Source organism: Gorilla gorilla, chromosome 10 (genome assembly GCF_029281585.2).
Source record: "Gorilla gorilla gorilla isolate KB3781 chromosome 10, NHGRI_mGorGor1-v2.1_pri, whole genome shotgun sequence".
NCBI classification, from domain to species: domain Eukaryota; kingdom Metazoa; phylum Chordata; class Mammalia; order Primates; family Hominidae; genus Gorilla; species Gorilla gorilla.
In genome coordinates this window covers 31,344,097-31,364,525 of record NC_073234.2, presented here as the reverse complement: position 1 = coordinate 31,364,525, position 20,429 = coordinate 31,344,097, and the positions used below count along the sequence as shown (strand labels likewise).

The following is a 20,429-nucleotide window of genomic DNA, read 5'->3' as shown; positions in this document are numbered from 1 at the left end:
TGATAAAACTGTAGTTTTGCATATCAATTTTGCAACTTTTCTATAAGTTTAAAATTATTCAAAAATAAAAGTTAAAAAATAATTTGATATGTTTGTTGTAATTTAGCATCCAGATATTTTTCTTACAGGAGGGCTTTTTAGACTATCAATCACTCTATGGCTTCTATAACTTAAAAAAAAGTGATTACATATGGTACATATTATTCTGTAACATGCTTTTTTCCTTCAATATATCCTTGATATATTTCTATATTAATAAATATAGGTCTATGGAGCAATTATTAATGGCTGCACAATATTCCATCACATGGACATAAAAAATGTATTCAATCATTTTCCTGTTATTGGATACTTAAGGTTCCAGATTTTTTGCTATTATAAGTAATACTTCAGTAAATGTCCTTATAGTTAAATATTTGCAAACATCATGACCTTATTCTCCAGAGCCTTTACTATTTTTTCTGCTTACATATTCACATGTAATATATGTCTGCTGTTAAAAATTCAAACATTATGAAACCTGGAAATTCTCTATTATAAAAAAAGCAATTCTTGCCATATATTAGAAAAATAATAATTTGGTAGGCTATTATCAAAGATGCCTGACAAATGAAAATGGAATTCGAATACCACGACTGCAAATTAGTCAGAATAACGCAAAATTTAACAAAACACATACACCAGAGAAGTGGCTGGCATAGTGATGTCACATTAAAAACCTATTAATAAATGTTTTGACTTAAATGAGGTTTTCAGGGGTAGTGAAAGTGGGTGTGCTAGAAACCCAGGATATATTACATTGCAGATGCTTAATCAATATAGTGGCACAACTAGCAGAAGAGTTGTCTCCTGCTTGTCTCCCCACATCCCTCCTACTACTGCCACACTGAGAAGAAGTAGAGGTCATAACCTGACCTCTGCCTGTCATTCCCAGCTGAAAAACAAGTAAGGCTGTGTCATTGGAGTGCTCACTGACAGGAATCAGAGCACTCAGCCACAATGAGAAAGGCCTGTGTGCATCAGTGTGGATCCAAGGAGTGGAAAGGAGGGAAAGGGGTCAGGCTGCACGTTTGAATCAGCATCCAAATCAGGTTGACAACTGGCCCTACCTTCTGCAATGCTGTTCCCGCACGCCAGCAGGAACTTGCATCAATAGCATTTTAGTTTTCTTTAAGATTAACTTCCAAGTCCAGCACTAGATCGTGGAGTCCCGCACCACTCCCACTGATCCCTGAACGCAGATCCCTTCTCCTGAGAGTTGTGAGCAACTTTCCCCTGTCCCCAGTACTGACTGCAGTGGCTCGGGACCATGGCCACACTCCCCACACCTTGGCTTCACATCACATACATCGTTCCCTCTCTGGGTGCATGCTGGGGGTCCCCGACTTCTGCACTATGCGTGAAATGCCCCTGGGACACATCATGAGGCAGGAATTGGAGAACATTTCCCTAGAGTACATCATGCGCTGTCTGCGGGAAGTCAGCTTCTGCTACCCGCAAAACTTCCTGGGCAAGGAGGTGGTGGGCAACTGCATCCAGGAGCACATTAAACAGCTGCATTGCAAAGGGGCCCTGCGGGACAGCCAGCTGGCTGGGATGTGTGCAGTGTCTCTAAAGGGTGAACTGTGGGGTGATCAGTTCACCCCACAGTTCTTGGAGCAACAAGAAGGGCTGTGAGGCCATTAGCTTCCTCCTGTCCCTCACTGACAGGCCAGTCCTCTAGTGCAGGAGCCACTGGGAAAATACTATGTCAGGGAGAGGTCCAAGACAACGGTGGCTTGCTATCTTAAAAACAGAATAGGTTACATTCATTATGTGGACACCCCAACAACGATGGCTGCTGCACCACCTGCATCTACTATCTGAACAAGAATTGGGATACCAGGCTACACGGTGGGATCCTATGGCTATTTTCAGAGGAGAAATCATTCATGGCAGATGTGGAGGCCAATTGTGAAAAAGTCCTGCTCTTCTGGTCAGATTGCAGGAACCTACACGAGGTGCTTTCTTCCTATGAGACTAGATGTGCTATACTGTTTGGTACCTTGATAATGAAGAAAGGACAGAAGCCAAAAAGAAATTCAGGAATTTAATTAGGAAACATCTGCCCTCACTGAAGATTGACTGTGCTCCAAAATCTGCTGGCCTTGTTCATTTTAGCAATGGTTCCTGAATTATCTTTAAGAGTTGAGATCCGGCTGGGTACAGTGGCTCACGCCTGTAATCCCAGCACTCTGGGAGGCCGAGGCAGGTGGATCACCTGAGGTCAGGAGTTCGAGACCAGCCTGGCCAACATGGTGAAACCCCATCTCTATTAAAAATACAAAAAATTAGCCGGGCATGGTGGTGGACACCAGTAATTCCAGCTACTCGGGAGGCTGAGGCAGAACAATCTCTTGAACCTGGGAGGCAGAGACTGCAGTGAGCCAAGATCGCACCATTGCACTCCAGCCTGGGCAACAAGAATGAAACTCCATCTCAAAAAAAAAAAAAAAAAAAAAAGTTGAGATCTAAAGATGGCCTCTTCAGTGACGAAAAACTCCTCATCCCTGTCTTATGTGTGGGACTTAGTGTTTTCTTGCCAAGACTGCATGGACCTTCAGATGCTCTCTTTGCCAGATGAACTCATTTGCTATTCCACCTCCAGAAATTCCAGCAGACATACCAGTTGGCCAGCAGTTTACCTGATAGATTTGGTAATGCTGGCTATCAAGACAAGAGCCTAGGAGCACATGTGAAGAAAATAATCTTGTATTTTATGTATATTTCCTGATTTGAAAGGTTTGAAAAAGAAAAACAATGGCAGATGCCACAGAAAGGCACCATGGAAGCCTTAAAACAGAAAACAGAAATTTATGTCATCTGAACAATTTCCAGATGTTATTAATCTGGGGCTGTTGAAGTCTCTGGAGAATTGTCACAACCTAATGACAACATTATTACCTCTACAAAGGGCTGCTGTCATAGTGATCAATCTGTACATGTCCCATGGTGTGGACACTCCTTTTTCCAAATCTTACAACCTGGATTTTCTGCCTTGGCCCCATTTTGCTAAAAATAATGACTTTCTGAATAAAGATGGTAACACCGTTTATTCTCTATTTTCGCTTCTTACCTGGAGAACGTAATCCCCAGAAGCTAAAACTAGACATTAGGTTTTTTCATGTTGCTTTGGTGGAATGGAATCTGAATTTAAACCAAAGGAAAAATATCTACTTGGTAGTTTGGTGTCAACCTCTGAAAACAACATGGAAAGAATCAGGTCTACAGATATACAATGTACATGTGTACATCTTGAACAGTCTGAAAAGGGAGATGGAGTTGGAAGTGTGGGTGTACCTGTTTTTTTTTTCAGTTTTCTTTTTTAATGAGCTCATTCTTAACATTATTTTAAAAAATAGAATGGTGTATTTTAAAAAAAGAAATGAAAATTTTAAAACCCTCAAAAAGCTAAAAACACTTATAAATAAATAAATAAAATTAACTTTCTTCTCTCTAGGATCCACCTGAAAGGACAGTATCTTCTCAATTTTGAAGCGGCTGGCAATCTGCTAAGTATTCCGGAAAAGCAATGCTCTAGACATCAAAAACTCTGTTAATAAAACTTATATGTATAAAATTATGATTTAAGTAAGAATCCAAGCATTTAAAGACTGTTTCCTATCTAAAAGTCATAAAGTATATTTCCTTCTATATTTCCTGCTATTCAAAGGCACTTAAAAATAATTGTTAACGAACATATCTAAGCAATTATTTTTTGAGTATCAGAAAGATGTTCAACACTGCGCAAGAATGGCCTGAAAATAACTCTTAAGATAATTATATGTACAGTAAAACACTTAATATAAAATTGTACAGCAACCTTTTAAACTAAAAAAGTCACAAAATGTTCAAGAACACAGTTTCATCCACCAAAGCAACTAATTAATCTTGTAAGACTAAGGCAGAGATGAGCTAACACACCAGATATTATAATAACCTACAAGAGATAAGATGCACATTTTTATCAATAGTATCTGAAGTTTTGAAGAATTGTAGCATAAAAATGAAAATCATAAAAGCATACAGTTGTCGTATTTCCAGAATTTCTGTTATATACAACTTCCAAAACAGAGAAACCACAAATTATAGATTATGTAATTCCTCCCCAAAAAGTAGCTATCGATTTAGAGACTGCTTTTCTAATAAAATATGATTAACACTCTATAAAAGAAATATACCAATTTATTTTTGAGATGTTCTTTCTACCATCCTTCTTGTGTAAAAATCAGCAAATAAGAAAAATAGATTATTGCTCTGATTCAAGGTCTTTAGGATTCTCTTCATATAAGAAAATGAAAAATAATGTGACTTTGGTGCTGGTATTTCATTCTCTTATCCTAAAATGTTTGATAGCCATGAGGTATGTACTTCACAGGCCAGATTTAAGAGAGCAATTCAGGGGTAAACAATTGAAGGAGATGAAAAGTACATGAGGCTCTGGATACAGGAGACGAATGGTACTTCCAATTGCCCATTGAACATAAGATGCGGCAGAATGTCAGACAATCCTAGCCACCTTTGGAACTACGTCTGCTGGTGCTCCAGTGTGGAATGAGTCTCCCAAAGCTAGTAAAGCCAGCTCCAGGTCCTTAGCTCATGGAGCTAGATTCCTGAACAAGGTGCAATCTGATAGCATTTCCCTGTCACTGGTAAATATATTAGGTAAATAGATGCAACAGAAAGAGGTCATAACAAAAGTAAAATGAACACCTCTGTATATTTACAGAGTATGGAAACTATTAAATTTTTAAAACCTGCTCAATAAGATTTACGAAATGATGAACAACTTCTGGTGAATGCTTTCTTCAAAGAACTGTTTAAGGAGTGCACCTTAGATGTCAACTTCAACACCACCATTAAGAAATATTGTATTACATGTACTAATCATGGGAATAATATTCACTGAAAATGAAAACACTAAAAGATCATTATAGCTCTAAAGGGTTGTAAAAATCATTATGTCCTAGCCCCTCATTTGTAACATTTACATGGAAGCAGAGAGAAGTGAAGTGTTTACCCAAGGTCTAGGTATAAATTATCAAAATCATAAAGACTAAAACCCAAATCTTTAGAGTTCCACTTTATTCACTTAACACATGTGCTATGTGTCACTTCCCTTGACCACAGACCATCATCGGGGCAGGAGGAGGGAGAAAGAGAAGGCAACACTGCAGCTGGCAAGGAGGGCTGCATCTGGGCCAAGCAACAGGATGATATTTTAGATACATTATCTAATTTCTGCCCTATTGTAACCCTGTGAAGTAGATGTCATTATCTCCATTTTACATAGAAGGAACAGGAAGCACAGAGAAGAACCTGTCCAAGAGTAAACAGTAGAGCCAAGATTCCAGCCAAGATCTGTCTAATGCAAAGATGCAGCTTTCAACTATTCCTGCTTTCCCAGTACTGTCCTCCCTTCTTACCCCACGGTGCATTTGTTCTGGGTCTGACTGTGACACCAGCAATGACTGGGTGGCCTGGCTGGCTGGCCGGGTGATGTCCCCACTTGGATGCTATCTTTAACAGAGAGCACAGCCATCCCAGGGAGAGGAAAGTCTTCTTTTCTCAAGAGCACAGGAAGCAGATGCACTTCTTAGCTAAATTCACCAGAATAACACTTTATTCATCAAACTCTCCTGTTTACAACTAACTACAGATCCAGGCTAACGGCATAGAAACATACAGGAAATACAAGATGTACTAATTAGTCAACTGATTAGTATTAGTAATACAATAAAACATACAATATATAAATGTATTCAATGTATGAATTTACGTACATTGTTGTATGTAAATTCAACAATGTTTCCATTATCTGGCACCTAAAGTATATGCAACTAAGAACTGGAATTATGTCAAAAAAAAAAAAAAAAGAAGAAGAAGAAAGAGTCCTGAGTTAGTACTTCTTAATAAGGACATGGGACTGGTGGGGAAGGAGAACAAAATCACCTGGAGAGATTTTCCCCATTTAGAAGCCTCCCTCACATACACACCTCAATTCTTTTATCACAAATGCCCAGGGGGATATGCTAATCCTGTCAGGAAAGCAGCTGGGGCAAATCATTTGAAAATGTTTGTCAGGTATTGTAATTTTGAGAACCTACAATACATGCCACACCCTATTGGGTTAAAACTATGGTGATAAGTGAGAAATGCAGTTATCCACATTTCCATGTCCAGCTGGACAGGAGTGACAGAAGGATTGGCAGGGAAGGACAGTGTGCCATCACGAGCTCAACACGATCTGACAGTAAAAAGCTTAACCACTAAGGAGTAGGCAAAAAAACAGTAACAAATAAGAAGATACATAAATCAAAAAGCACAAGAGTCTGGACTGTGAGCTATGAGGCCAATCATCTCAGAGATTCCACTGGCCCCTGAAAGCATCACTGTATTCTGGGATAATATAATCAGTAATGAAACAGTTTGGAATAATCAAGAAAAAATTAAATTGTATTTAATAAAAATTGTTAAAGTCAGGGAAATGAAAACACTTTTTAATAGTTTTTGTTTGTTTGTTTGTTTGTTTTGAGACAGGGTCTCACTCTCTTGCTCAGGCCATTTCAGAAATAAATCTATTAGGCCAGGCGCAGTGGCTTATGAGTGCAGTGGCACAATCATGGCTCACTGCAACCTCTGCCTCCCAAGCTCAAGGAATCCTCCAACATTCAAGGAATCCTCCCATCTAGCCCCAACCCTCAGTAGCTGGGACTACAGGCGCATACCACCACACCAGGCTAATTTTTGCTTTTTTTTTTTTTAAGCAGAGATGGGGTTTTGCCATGTTGCCCAGACTCGTCTTGAACTCCTGGGCTCAAGTGATCTGCCTGCCTCAGCCTCCCAGAGTGCTGTGATTACAGGCACAAGCCACTGTGCCCGGCCTAATAGATTTATTTCCAAAATAGCTATATTTTTCTGATTTTGTCAAGGTTCAGTGATATTTGAATGTCTACTTATATGTAAATGATGGGTAAAATGCAACACGGTGTAGTGATACAACGGAATACAAGTTCTGGAGCAGGTGGCCCTGGGTCCAGGTGGTCCTGGTGCTCAGGTTTGGTTGTCTTTGCCATAAGGAATGTAACTGAAATCAGCAAGGACATGACGTTTCCAAAGGAAAGCACACCAAGGTTGTGGAAAAGTCACACTGGGACAGAATCTGAGAACCACAGTTCTCAGATTCTGAGAACCATGGACACTTCAGGGATGACAGAGGAGGTGGAGGAGCTTGCAAATGAGACGCAGGGGTAATCAGAAACAGAAAGGAAGACCTCAGGAATGTAGGCACCAAAGCCACAACAACAAAGCATTACCAGAAGGAAGGAACAGTCTGCTGTGTCATATGTTGCATGGTAATGCTGAATAAACAACTGGGGAGTATGCCCTGGACATAATGAGATGACAGGTCATTAGTATATTAGTTTGAACTTCTCAAGACAAACAAATAAATATAACTCTTTGCAGAATTTTTTTTTTTTTTGAGAGGGAATCTCACTCTGTCCCTCAGGTTGCAGTGCAGTGGCACAATCTTGGCTCCCTGCAACCTCTGCCTCCCAGGTTCAAGCAATTTGCTCACCTCAGCCTCCAGAGTAGCTGGGATTACAGGCATGTGCCACCATGCCCAACGAATCTTTGTATTTTTAGTAGAGACAGGGTTTTGCCATGTTGGCCAGGCTGGTCTCAAACTCCCAACCTCAAGTGAGGAGGACGCCCCACCCCCGAGCGTCGCTGCGGAACCAGAGCTTAGGGCGGCAGCAGAGCAAGAGGTGATGAGGCCTCCCAAAGTGCCTGTTTCAGCCTCCCAAAGTGCTGGGATTACAGGTGTGAGCCACCGCATCGGGCCTTCTTTTCAGAATTTTAGTCATGAAGGGAAGAGAAGAAAGGAGGACGTTGCTGGGGATGAAGGAAAGGGAAAGCCAGCATGTAGGTTCTTTCATAAATGGCTAAGAAAAGCTTGAGTATGTCTAAATGCTTAATGGGAATGAGCTGGCAGAAAGGCTGATGACACGGGAGAAAGAATGCCCAATAGATAGAGCAGGGCTTCTGAAAATGCAGGGGGAGATGAGAGCCACAGCACAGTGGAGGGAAGGAATTTAGGAGGAAGGAGCAAAGGAAGAAGCAAAGAAAAGCAGCCCTGATGCAAGGACCCGGAGGGAGCTCCCGTCTGATGATTTTATTTTCTCTGAGAAGTAGCAGGCAGTTCATATGCTAACAGTGAAGGAGCTTCAAGGAGGGTGGAAAAGTTAGAAATTTCAGGAAAGTGGACATTTTAAATGGTCACTAAGGAGAACCCAGAGAGGAATATCAAACCTCCCCCACCCCCAAACTCCAGTCTCCTCGAATTCATACCCTAAACTGTGGACTCTCACATCCATGAGAAATGGTTAAGACCACTCTGAAGGGCCAGGTTTAAAAAATGGGGCTCTTAATGAGAACACATGGACACAGGGAGGGGAACAACACACAGTGGGGCCTGTTGGGGGAGGGTGGAGGCAGGTAGTGCATTAGGGAAAATAGCTAATGCATGAGGCACTTAATACCTACCTAGGTGATGGGTTGATAGGTGCAGCAAACCACCATGGCACACGTTTACCTATGCAACAAACCTGCACATTCTGCACATGTACCCCAGAACTTAAAAAATAAAATGGGGTTCTTTCTATTGTGCTTTACCAAGTATCCTACAAACCTCACTGCACAAGGGAGAGGGCCCTGGATTTAAAACTGCAATTGCTTGATAGACATTTCCATCCACAAATTCCAAGAAATTATTTTATGCTCATATTTTAATAAACAGCTAATATTAAAACATGACACTGAAAAATACAATATGTAATCAAATTGAGAATCAAAATTAAGACAAAATATTGCAGCGAAAAGTCCTAAGTCATTTCAGGTTTCTATTTAGAATTAAATTTCTAGTATTAAATGTTCCTTTTCAATTTGTTTGGGTCAAGAGGTTATTAACATCAGAAAAAGAGTTAATATAAAAGTATGGTCCAGGACAAAGATCTGTCATTACATTTTGCATAAACACCTGTTATTGGGAAATTATCAGTTCTTAAAAACAACCATTCCTAGTTCATTAAGGGGCAGTCAACTACATCAAAACCCATCTCCTATTGTATTTTATTTTCCAATTAGTAGCATAATATAAACCATATTTCTATATCCACAACTGCTTAATAAAAGGTGTAAGTTATAATATAAACCCAATTTCTACATCTACAATTGCTTAAGATATAAAGGACATATAGGTTTGTATACAACTAAATCACATGAAGTTTATTGCCAGATTTGTTTTAAATACTATGCTTACTCACTTTTTCATTTTACTCTAGCCTTAAATCTTAGTGAAATCCGTGACTAAAAGCAGATAAGCAAAATTAATATATAGGAACAGAGATATCTATTTAAAATACACCTTTTCGGAATGACTGTAATTGGCTAAAACACACACATGAACAATCACAAAAAAGGAACACAAAATACAAAAAGATATTTGTGAACTGTCAAGAGTTTAAACCTGGCAAGAATTATAAATGTTGATGAGTATTAATGGGGAACTTGGGGGGCGGTGGGGTGAACGCAATGGAAATGGGAATGTACAGGAAAGTAGCTAATATTCCAAGCTAAAAACTCTATTTTCCAGCTTACTTGCAGCCAAGAATGGCCACGTCACTCAGCTCAGGCCAACGGGCAAAGGTGTAATAAACAAAGGTGTTGTGTGAGACTTGATGAGAAAAGCCTTTCTTTCCTACGGTCTAGGAGATGAGTGTAAGGTGCTGGAGCTTCAGAAGCCATCTCAGACAATGAAGTGCCCTTGACATTAACAGCAGAAGCCACATGCTTTGGAACTGGAATATAAACGTAGCCCGAGTCTCCAAGAACTTTGTGGAGCTGCCACACACCCCTGAAATACCTACCCCTGGACTTTATATAAGAGAATAAATACTGAGGGTTTAAACCACTGACTGAACATTTGCTACTTCAGAACCAAAAGCAATTCATAATTGACAATCAATGGAATTAGGCTTCACAAATAGACAAAGGCTTTACAGATACAGATGGATAGAAACAGTCACAGGAAAATACCCACGAGAAATAGGCAAGTCCAATAAGCAGGTTAAATAAGAGATAAAATCCTATCTCTTATTTAAACTTTAATAGAGTGTGGGAATAGCCTCCATAATTAGTATAAAATATGCCATTTATTTGATATACACACATATAAAGAGACAATATACTATCCTGGCTTTAACTTGTGATTTCATTTTTGGTTAAACTATTCATTATAATGACTTTTTTGAAAGAGAATTTTACTTTTCTAGCTACCAATGACCTCATCTTTAGTATACAAAATATATTTAAGACAGAGGTAAAATCTATTTGATTCTTTAATATCTATCTAAAAAAACAAAAGCTTGTTGCTGGAAAGGGCAATGTCTTAGTGTATGCTGACGTGATAGTGAATCATTAATCTCATGATAGTCATCAGAGCTATGTCTAAGAATGCTAGAAGTAAAAATAAACTTAGTCAACTTAATAATCCCATACCTTTAAAGACTGCAAAAATTAACATAAAAAAGGGAAGTTTCCTCCAATATATTCAAATAAACTTTGCATAAAAGACTTGCCTGGAGTGAAGTATGTATTGAGTAACAAAACAGTATAGAATAGTAGTAACTTTTCCCTTCTGAAGAAAAAGCATGTTGGTAAAATAAAATTGTTTTAAAAGTTATGAATCTATTGCATGGAAGTAACTATTCACCTAAGCACTCAAAAGGATCTGAAAAGTTCATGCAGGTAAGCAACTGCCTAGATTTATGAGGGGCATAAGGATGGGTAATCTTAGCCTGCTCTCTCCTAAACTCACCATTTGATCTACTAACTTGTCACCTAGAACAGTGACCTCTAAAACATACTACATCTTATCTCATCATCTGATTCACCAGGGAAGAATGGTGAAACTCTCTTAGGTAAAAGCATGCACCTACCTTCCCACTGGCCTGTCAGCACCAAGCTTCTGTTAATTACCACGTCGATTTCTGTAGCTCCATCTTCCACAGCCAATCTGATCTCTTCTAATCGTGTCTTCAAATGAGTCTGTCCAGCTGGAAATCCAGTGGCCACTAATAGAGTTCAGAAAGGAAATGAAGAAAGAGGGAAGGAGGGAAGAAGGAAAGTAAGCAAGGGGGGGGAGGGGAAAACAAATTTCAATTGGTCAGTAGTAGTTCATCAAAGAATTCCAAACCCCCAAACATCAGCATTTAAAGACCAATGCACTGACACTTAAGAACATCACTTATGCATAAGTGTGAAGAAATTGAATGTTCTCTCATATTAGTGTTAGGACAAATATCATTTTCTGGAAGACCTGAAATTAAGATGCTGCAGAGATGCTCACGAAGGTGGATTAAGTAACCAGCAAAGATGTTTTATCTTCACAGTGATAGCCATAAAATAGTAGTGGTAGCCCTATCTTAATGAACACTAGTTATCTAGCACACTAGTTCTGGATCCAAATCTTGATCAAGTTAGCTATCTTGATTTACTCATTTACCCTTGATTTATCTTGATTAACTCTCTCATGAACCTCTTTAGCTGTGGTAAACAAACTGTCCTATGTGTTCCTCCCACTGCCTATGTTAAAAACAACCAGCCTGGCAGATGAGCATAAAGAAAAGAGAATGCAGGAGGAAAACACACCTAATTAGTCCACCAAATTGAGGCAGGGGCAGGGTTGGGAAGATCAGAGCCAAGTGTAAATAAGAGGAAAATGAAAACACAAAACACAACTACACTCTTGAAAAATAGTAACATCTTTTACATACACATCATTAACTCTCCATCCCTGTTTCTAAAAAAAACTGTCATGTTACCTTGATATTAAATTCCTTGGGGCTGGGCACAGTGGCTCTTGCCTGTAATCCCAACATTTTGGGAGGTCAAGGCTAGCGGATCATCTGAGGTGAAGAGGTTGAGACTAGCCTGGTCAACATGGTGAAACCCCATCTCTACTAAAAGTATAAAAATTAGCCTGGTGTGGTGGTGCACGCCTGTAGCCCCAGCTACTTGGGAGGCTGAGGCAGGAGAACTGCTTGAACTCAGGAGGCGGAGGTTGCAGTGAGCCGAGATCGCGCTGCTGCACTCCAGCCTGGGTGATAGAGCGAGACTCTGTCTCAAAAAATAAAAATTAAAAAAATTCCTTAGGTCTGTTACCTTAGAGGAAAGCACGTTTCTCTGTTGTTTAAAGCAAAAACTGAACTGACTGAAGCTGATGAAAAATTAAGGTCTATAGAAGTGTAGCTGCCAAATACTTCAGGAATCCTCATAAATCAATTCTATATAAATACCGTGCACCATGTTTCTTTTAATATATTCCTAATAAGCTAATGACCTTTATAAACTCCTTTTAAATTTTTACTTATTTTATTTTTTTGTAGAGATCTTTGTTGCCCATGCTGGTCTCAAACTTCTGGCTTTAATCAGTCCTCTCGCCTGAGCCCCCCAAAGTGCTGGGATCACAGATGTGAGCCACCATGCCTGGCCTAGACTCCCTTTTTAAAGCATCAGGATATTCCTCTAACATCTCTTAAAACTAGAATCTAATTTTATATCTGTCTATTCATCCATCCATATACACACAGACACATATTTACCAAACTAATGTTTTAAAGACTTTTCTGTCACACCAAGTCCTACCGCGTCTATCTGAAGTCAGTGACTTCTGAATGCACTCTCTCCTCTATCTTCTAGGTTTTGTGTGGCTTTCATCAGGTCCCGCAAGGACTGTGACAAGTCTCCCCTAACTCCATTTCACTCCTTTTCTAATTGATCCAGTACCATCAGGTAACTTACTATGCCATGAAGCTGATCATGTCACGCCTCTAACCTTTCAGTGTCTTCCCTATCATCAGAATACAGGCCAAATGCCCCCACATGGCATGGATCCCCTCTGCAATTCTGCCCTGATCTCCCTCTCTAGCTTCAACTCCTGTATCTCCCCCTTTGCCCTGTCTTCAGAGCCCTGCCTTTGTAGTCAACAATAGCAAACCTTTTCCAGTTCCCTGAACATGCTTTGTGCCTTCACATGTGCTAGTGCCTCTGTCTAAAATGTGGTTCCCTACCTTATTAACACTGTGAACTCCTCCTCATCCTTTAAGACCCAATGCAATTATCTCCACGACGATGCTTTCTCTTACTTTGGTGTCACCAACCTCTGCAGAATATATCATTCCCTGCTCAGAACCGCAACTACACATTTTGCACATATCGTTTTTTTCTGTTTTTCTTTTTTTTGAGACGGAGTCTTGGTCTATCACCCAAGCTGGAGTGCAGTGGCATGATCTCGGCTCACTGCAACCTCTTCCTCCCAGGTTCAAACAATTCTCCAGCCTCAGCCTCCCAGTAGCTGGGATTACAGGCACCTGCCACCATGCCTGGCTAATTTTTGTATTTTTAGTAGAGATGGGGTTTTGCCATGTTGGCCAGGCTGGTCTCGTACTCCTGACCTCAAGTGATCCACCTGCTTCGGCCTCCCAAAGTGCTGGGATTTTAGTTGTGAGCCACCGTCCCCAGCCCGCATATCATTATTATTATATTTTACATACATATGTATAACAGAACATGCATACATGTGTGTGTTAGTATGTATATATATAGTTATATATATAGTTAGTATGTATATATACATATACATATATAGTATGTATATGTGTGTGTGTGTGTGTGTGTGTATATATATATATATACTATATGTCATGCCTTATGACTTTTTTCTTTACCTGACTATTCCTCCTAAACTGAGTTTCTTTAAGGATAGGAATACAGTTATATACTGTTGGGAATAAATATGTCTTCCACTTACTAAGCAATTAGTACATACTAAAATCATGAACAAATACAACTAATTAAATACATAAACCGATTTAAATCATAGTACAAACCTATATATAATACCCCATTGTATGAAGAACTGGAAACATGTTTAAAAAATAACAACAAAAGCCACAACACATTTTACCTGATGCCACAGGGATATTACAGCCTGCAGCCTTGAGTGCTTTTACAGCATCACACACCCGGGCGGGATAAACACAAACGGCGGCTGTAGTAATGCCTATCAAGAAAAAATAAGAATAGCCAACTTTCAATGAAGTTCAACTCATACAACATGCTTTTAATTATTATTTATATCGCAACACTGGCAAAAATCAAATGAGAAAAAAATAATTGCACAATACTGCAATAAATTAAAAGATTTTTATTTTCCACATTCCCTTCTAGTTCTTGACAATATGGATTATTTTCTTATCGTTAAAGTCATAAAAACAAGTTTGATATACTCATCTTTGAGATTAACATAGTACTGTTTTTTAAAAATGTCTAAACAGTAAATTTGGTGATCATTACTAAATGAAAATATTTCATGTAGATAACAAAATCCATATTTACAGAGCATTCACATAGGACAACCTGAAGAAAGGACAGTTTGAAGAAGGACAGATGAAGACAAATATAAGTAAAATTTAGAGGGTGGTACCACAAAAATGACATTTAACTAATCCTATTCCCTCTTTTGCAAGAAATAATAAAATCTGAAACGGAAGCCCTGATTTTAAGAAATAAGTTCATAAATTTTAAAAAATTTAGAATTCAAATAGTCACTATAAAACAAAGCAATATCATAAGACCTTACACCAAGTCGTTACCTTTAAGTGCAATAAATAAGGTGATATTTTTATGGCCAACACGAAATAAATATAATAAATACTTTTCGAAAGCTGTAGAGTTGTTTAGGTTTGTGTGTTACCTACAAACCTAAACATGTTTATTTCGCATAAAAGACCTGCATTGGGCCAATTCAATGTCTCTAGTTGCACTCACAGCAGATAGGCACTCGGGGGCCATGAAGCATACTCCATGGGAAGGAGACCTGGCTCCCAAAACCAGCCCAGCAAGTAACAAGACGTGTAGCCTTGGGAATGCCGCTTAGCCTTGGGAATGCCGCTTAGCCTTCCAGGTCTTGGTTTCTTTATTTAGAAAACAAGGGAATCAATTCTTACAGGTGTCCAACATCTCCAAAATGCTAAGGTTCTAAACTTATGGCAACTCTAGAAAAGTCCTTCTTTTCATGTATACTAAGGCAGTGAATATGACTTTTTTTGAAAGATCTAACCTAATATATAAGCAGGCTATATTTCTCATTTGCACTTTATTTTCAAAAGTATTTCATATACTCACAGAAAATACTTTATGTATGAGATGTGATTATTAAGTAATGAGACTGGCTTTTTCACGTATGGCTAGGGAATCAGAAAGAGTATTTCAGTGTCACTAAACAGAAATTTTCCAAAACTGAAGAATTGAAAAGAAATAAAGTCACTCTCCACCAAGCACTTTAATCGATTGATGGAAAGAACTGACCTCAAAAAAAAAAAAAAAAAAAGACTCAGATTCTCTTCCTGCTGTTTTTCAGAGAAGAATCTATGTATACACAGCAAGAGTTTCTATCATGGATTCTATCACCGCTATCATTAGCAGCTGTATCTTAAGTCATCTTTGATTTAGTAATCAGTATTGTAAGCACTGAACACCACATAGATCACACACAACAACATTACCTTTATCATGCATATTTAAAGCTTTTAAGAGATCTTCCCGGATTGGGTATTTGGCTTTATAACAGAGCCTTTGAATGTTGGAAGATGTATCATCACCTGAAAGTGTAGTAAGATCTATAAAGGTAACAGCTTTCAGGAGCCAAGCAGCCTGGTTTAAACAAAAGTGAAAACAAAGTAAATTTAATAAATAAACAAACAAACAAACCTCCAACCCAGGTGGTTAGTAGAGAATCATTAGACAAGTATGGGTGTTAATATCTTATGCCTACACTGTTCAATGGAATATCCTGATATATGATATAAACACAGCTCAAGAGCCACTAACAAGATGAACACTGCCCAAAATAAAAGGGAGGAAGAGTAGGCTTAAACATTTTTTTTCTCCCACAGATATCCCAAATTGAAACCCCTATTAGCCCATGTCTCCCCACTTCTGACTACTCCATCTCAGCCAAAGGGAGAGCCCATCAGAGCCACCCTGACAAAGAACTCCGAAAGAAGGTTTCTATCTTACATTTTACCTCCCGCTCTGGGATCTGGGATGAGATTATCATTTTTAAAAGTTTCCAGGTTTTTTGGTGTTTTTTCAATTTAATCCAATTCCATTTTTAAAACAATATTCATATTTCACAACTCAGTCTGATGAATTTTCTTTTATCTTTTCAACCAGAATATTTCTAAGGATGAGCAAAACGTGAACTATCACTCTCAAGGATTCAATCACAGTATTCTGCCTCACTTGTGAAATGAACTCTGAATTCCCTTTAATCCTACACATCACGTCTTTGGTTGGGATACACTGAAGAAAATGCTGACCGCAAGTACTCTACGAAACATCATTTTTGGAATTTTGAAAAATGATTTATAGAAAGTAATAGTAAGGTAAACATGATGGTCAAGAAAGGTCAACTCTTATACCTAAGGGCCTCAACAGTGGACACATCAAGTTTAGATGTTAGGGCTTTAAAATTAAAACAGAAGACAACCAAAGAAGGCATGTCTAAAAAACTGAATAAATGTGTTGAGAAAATATGCCATTTAATTCACTCATGAATAAAGATGCCTCAAATTCATTTGCGGTTTTGCCACTCAAGAGTGATAAGATTTTAACTTGTTTGGATAAATGTGTTATCTTTCTCCAACCCATCATCATCATATATGAATTATTAAAATAAGTCATGGACAGCTGCAATCTTTTAAGTTTAGATGCATCTTGAGTGAAATTCAATATTGTGGCCTTGAGGGAAGAGACCATGCATTGTAAAATACAGGCACAGAATGCTCAAGAAGAACCCTTACCTGCCACTCCTTTTTCACGGTTCTGCGAGCCTGGATTTGTTCCGCACGCCTCAGAACTGCCGGGTGATTCACTTGTATTTTGGAGATCCAGCTAAGGTCTAAAACAGACAGAAAAACACTTTCTGAAACCTAAAGTTTCATTAAATATAGTCACCTATTTTTACATGGTCCTTGAAAGGATACATTTATCATTTGACATCAACCTTTTTTTAAAGCTTATGTTTCTTTTTTGTACAACTATAAATAAACAACCTTATTGATGGAAGCCCAGTCAACAAAAGGCATACTTTATGCAAAATCACTGCCATTACTTTCAAAGGCAAAAACCACAATTGCTTCTGTACCAGCCTATACATTTGGAACTGGAAGAACCTGTATTGATTCATCACACAGACATGTCTAACGACGTGGGAAATGTGTGTTACCCATGCCACGTACCTCATCTCTGAGAGCAAAGACTTACTGGTGAGTGTCCAGCCCAGGAGAGCAAATGATTAACAAATCTTAAGCGAACTAATGGTGGGGCTTACAGAATCTGTGCTCATTACCCGCTTACTGGCAAGATTAATACCTACTGCATGCTGACAGGATACAGCCCATTCTTTCTTCAAAGAAAAATTTTTCAAAATGTATTAGAAATAACAACATTGACTGATAAAACAGAAGTTAGAAAAAAAGAAAAAACAAATTATTTAAAGTTTCAGGAGCTATCTCTGTTGCTTTTGTTCTGAAATGCTCTTTCCTACCTTGATCTACTCTCTCTTCTCTTCCAGTTAACTGTAATTTCTACCTTCAGACCTAGTCTAAATATTAGCTGTTGTGAAAACACTGTCAGCTCCCCAGACAGAGCTAACATTTGGATAGATCTCTACCACAGAACTTGTAATCAATTCATCAAGGATTCCTGGTGAAACCATTCGTTGTACTTAGTACATTGTCAGCCATGATGTTACTCATCTTTGGGTGTCTAACATCCAACAGTGTTTGGTACACATATTTCAACTTCATTCACCATTATCCTATAAACATAGGTGGCCTCACGGTAAATCGGACATGAACATTATTTACCTTCTATAACTAACCTCACTTCTATATCTCTCCAGCAATTCCATGTTTTTAAAAGAGCCTTAAAAGAGTACTGTGGAAAAAAAGTTATCCATTAGAAAAAATGCACTAATTACAAAACTCTTTATAATGCAATGAGGAAAACTGCTGATCACATACTGTTTCATGTAACAATACAAATTGAAGTATTTGCATCTAAACTAATGTTTACAGATGACATTCTTTCTCTCACTCATTTTCATTTCATTCTTCTTAAAAGTATCAGTATTAAAGGTATAGAGATTGCAAGGTGGACTCTGAGTGATTAATAATGATCTTATTTAAATTTCATGAAGAAGGAAGAGAGTTTGGGTGCTTCTTTTTCTCTCTAATTATTTTGTTAGCTGAAATCATTTAACAAACCAGATTTTTAACATTTCAATCCATCTGCTCCTGCTCCTCAAAGATATTGTATGTTTTCTTGCTTGTTTGCTGAGCCAACTTCACAGAGAAAATGGGAGTCTGGGGTCAGGCCGATGAAATCTGCCTCTGCTTTCCCACTCAAGGGCTGTTTTTGTTCTAGCAGAGCCCGAGAAAATCAGACCAGACACTCTAGACTTCGTCCCAATTTATCTAAGACCTGTAAGAAACACCCCCTACTCAAACGCAGGGGAGCCTCTTTTTTTTTTTTTTTTTTTCAGACACAGTCTCTCTGTCGCCCAGGCTGGAATGCAGTGGTACGATCTTGGCTCACTGCAACCTCCACCTCCCGGGTTCAAACGAACTCATGCCTCAGCCTCCCAAGGAGCCAGGGCTACAGGCGTGTGCCACCACGCCAGGCTAATTTTTGTATTTTTAATAGAGACAGGGTTTCACCATGTTGGCCAGGCTGGTGTCGAACTCCCGACCCCAAGTGATCTACCTGCCTCGCCCTCCTAAAGTGCTGGGATTACAGGCATGAGCCACCCCACCCAGCCCTGAGAGGCTTTTTTTTTTTTTCTCCTCAGATGATTGATAATGCTGATTGGGTTCATGGTAAAGACTGTTTCAGGCAGATATAGAAAAATGAGTGAAGAGTATGTGAACTCCAAGACTCACTGCCAACTAATTGTTGACCGTGATCAAAAAGAGGTAGGCCTATTACTCAGTGGGGCAAGGCTTTGACAGGCTGTCCTTTATCAGTCACAGGACACCCCTGAAGTCCTTCCCATTCTCTACTCCCAACGCACCACTACCACTACTGTCGCCACTGGAAACACTGGCACCACTGTTGGAGAGGGGTCTCAGGCAAACACAAGCCTCTTCCTTCACCATCTGGCTCCTTCCTCCTTCTCAAGCCCCAGCTCCTCCCTCACTGGTCCTCTGCCTCTGTGGTGCAGCCTTCCTAAACTACTGGCAGTTCCCTGACACATTATGCCAGGCTGTCTCTGGATCTGTGCATGCTGCATGCTCCTTCTACCAAGAATGCCCTCCCTGCTTTGCGAACAGTGAACTGCTGCTCATCCTTTAAGACTCGGTTCAAATGTCACCTTCTCTGGGAGCCTTCCCTGAACCTCACAGGTTGAGACATCCCTTTGCTTCTTCGTGCTTCCATGCAACTCTGCATTCTACCTTTAGTACATCCCCTTCACTCAGAATGCCACTGATGTGTCCAAATGTTTATGTCCCCAAAAGATTTTTTAAAACTCCAAGCGAAGGACCTGACACACGGGTGGCATACGATAAATCAGTCGAGTGGTTCCCAAAGACCAGAAAGGATTTAATTCTGGGCAATGTCTTTCTCCACTGCTTCAGACTAGAAAGGGCTTTTGGATCTCTACAAGAAAATGTGGGACTGAGGTATGAATGGGATGCCTGGGAACTTTCACCTTAAAAACCAATTTTGAGTACACCAAAGGTTAGAACTCACAAGGTCTGCTCTTGCACTTCTCAGAAACCTCTTGCCAGAGGTCCCTGCAAACCATCTACTGGAGAATGTAATAGGATTTCTTCTCTCACAGTATCAGCCTTGACTGCTAAAAATATCATTAGCGGTCATAAAATTATCCAGCCCCATATTTAATGTAGCCACAAAATTTGCCTCTGTGACCTCCCATGGCAATGAATTATGTAAGTGACTATCTCGTTTTATTAGCACTTAATTTGCTACTCTTTAATTTCATCAAATAACCCATGTTCTCCTATTATGGGGTCTGGGGAAAAGAAAGGACTGATTGGCCTTTGTTATGTCCTTCATAATTTTTAATATTTTATTCAAGTACCCTTTAGCGTCTCCTTTCCAGGAGAAGTGATTCTAATGCACATAATCTCATCAGGACCAAAGAATCTTCTTATGGGGCCAAGAGGGGTTTTAAGTACACACGCCTTTGGGGAGAACAGATATGAAACCATAATTGGAAGGCAATGATACTCTTCTCT

At 39.2% G+C, this 20,429-nt stretch overlaps 1 protein-coding gene across 1 annotated transcript in view; it reads right to left on the bottom strand.

The window, feature by feature from the left end:
* The window catches only part of DERA (deoxyribose-phosphate aldolase), a 122,074-nt gene that overhangs the window by 61,753 nt on the left and 39,892 nt on the right, over window positions 1-20,429 (bottom strand). The window contains exons 2-5 of the mRNA XM_019038429.4: window positions 16,968-17,065; window positions 15,669-15,816; window positions 14,069-14,164; window positions 11,040-11,174 (exon numbers count right to left, since the gene is read on the bottom strand). Coding sequence (XP_018893974.2) covers window positions 11,040-11,174; window positions 14,069-14,164; window positions 15,669-15,816; window positions 16,968-17,065 — 477 coding nt within the window. The remainder of the gene's footprint in view (window positions 1-11,039; window positions 11,175-14,068; window positions 14,165-15,668; window positions 15,817-16,967; window positions 17,066-20,429) is intronic.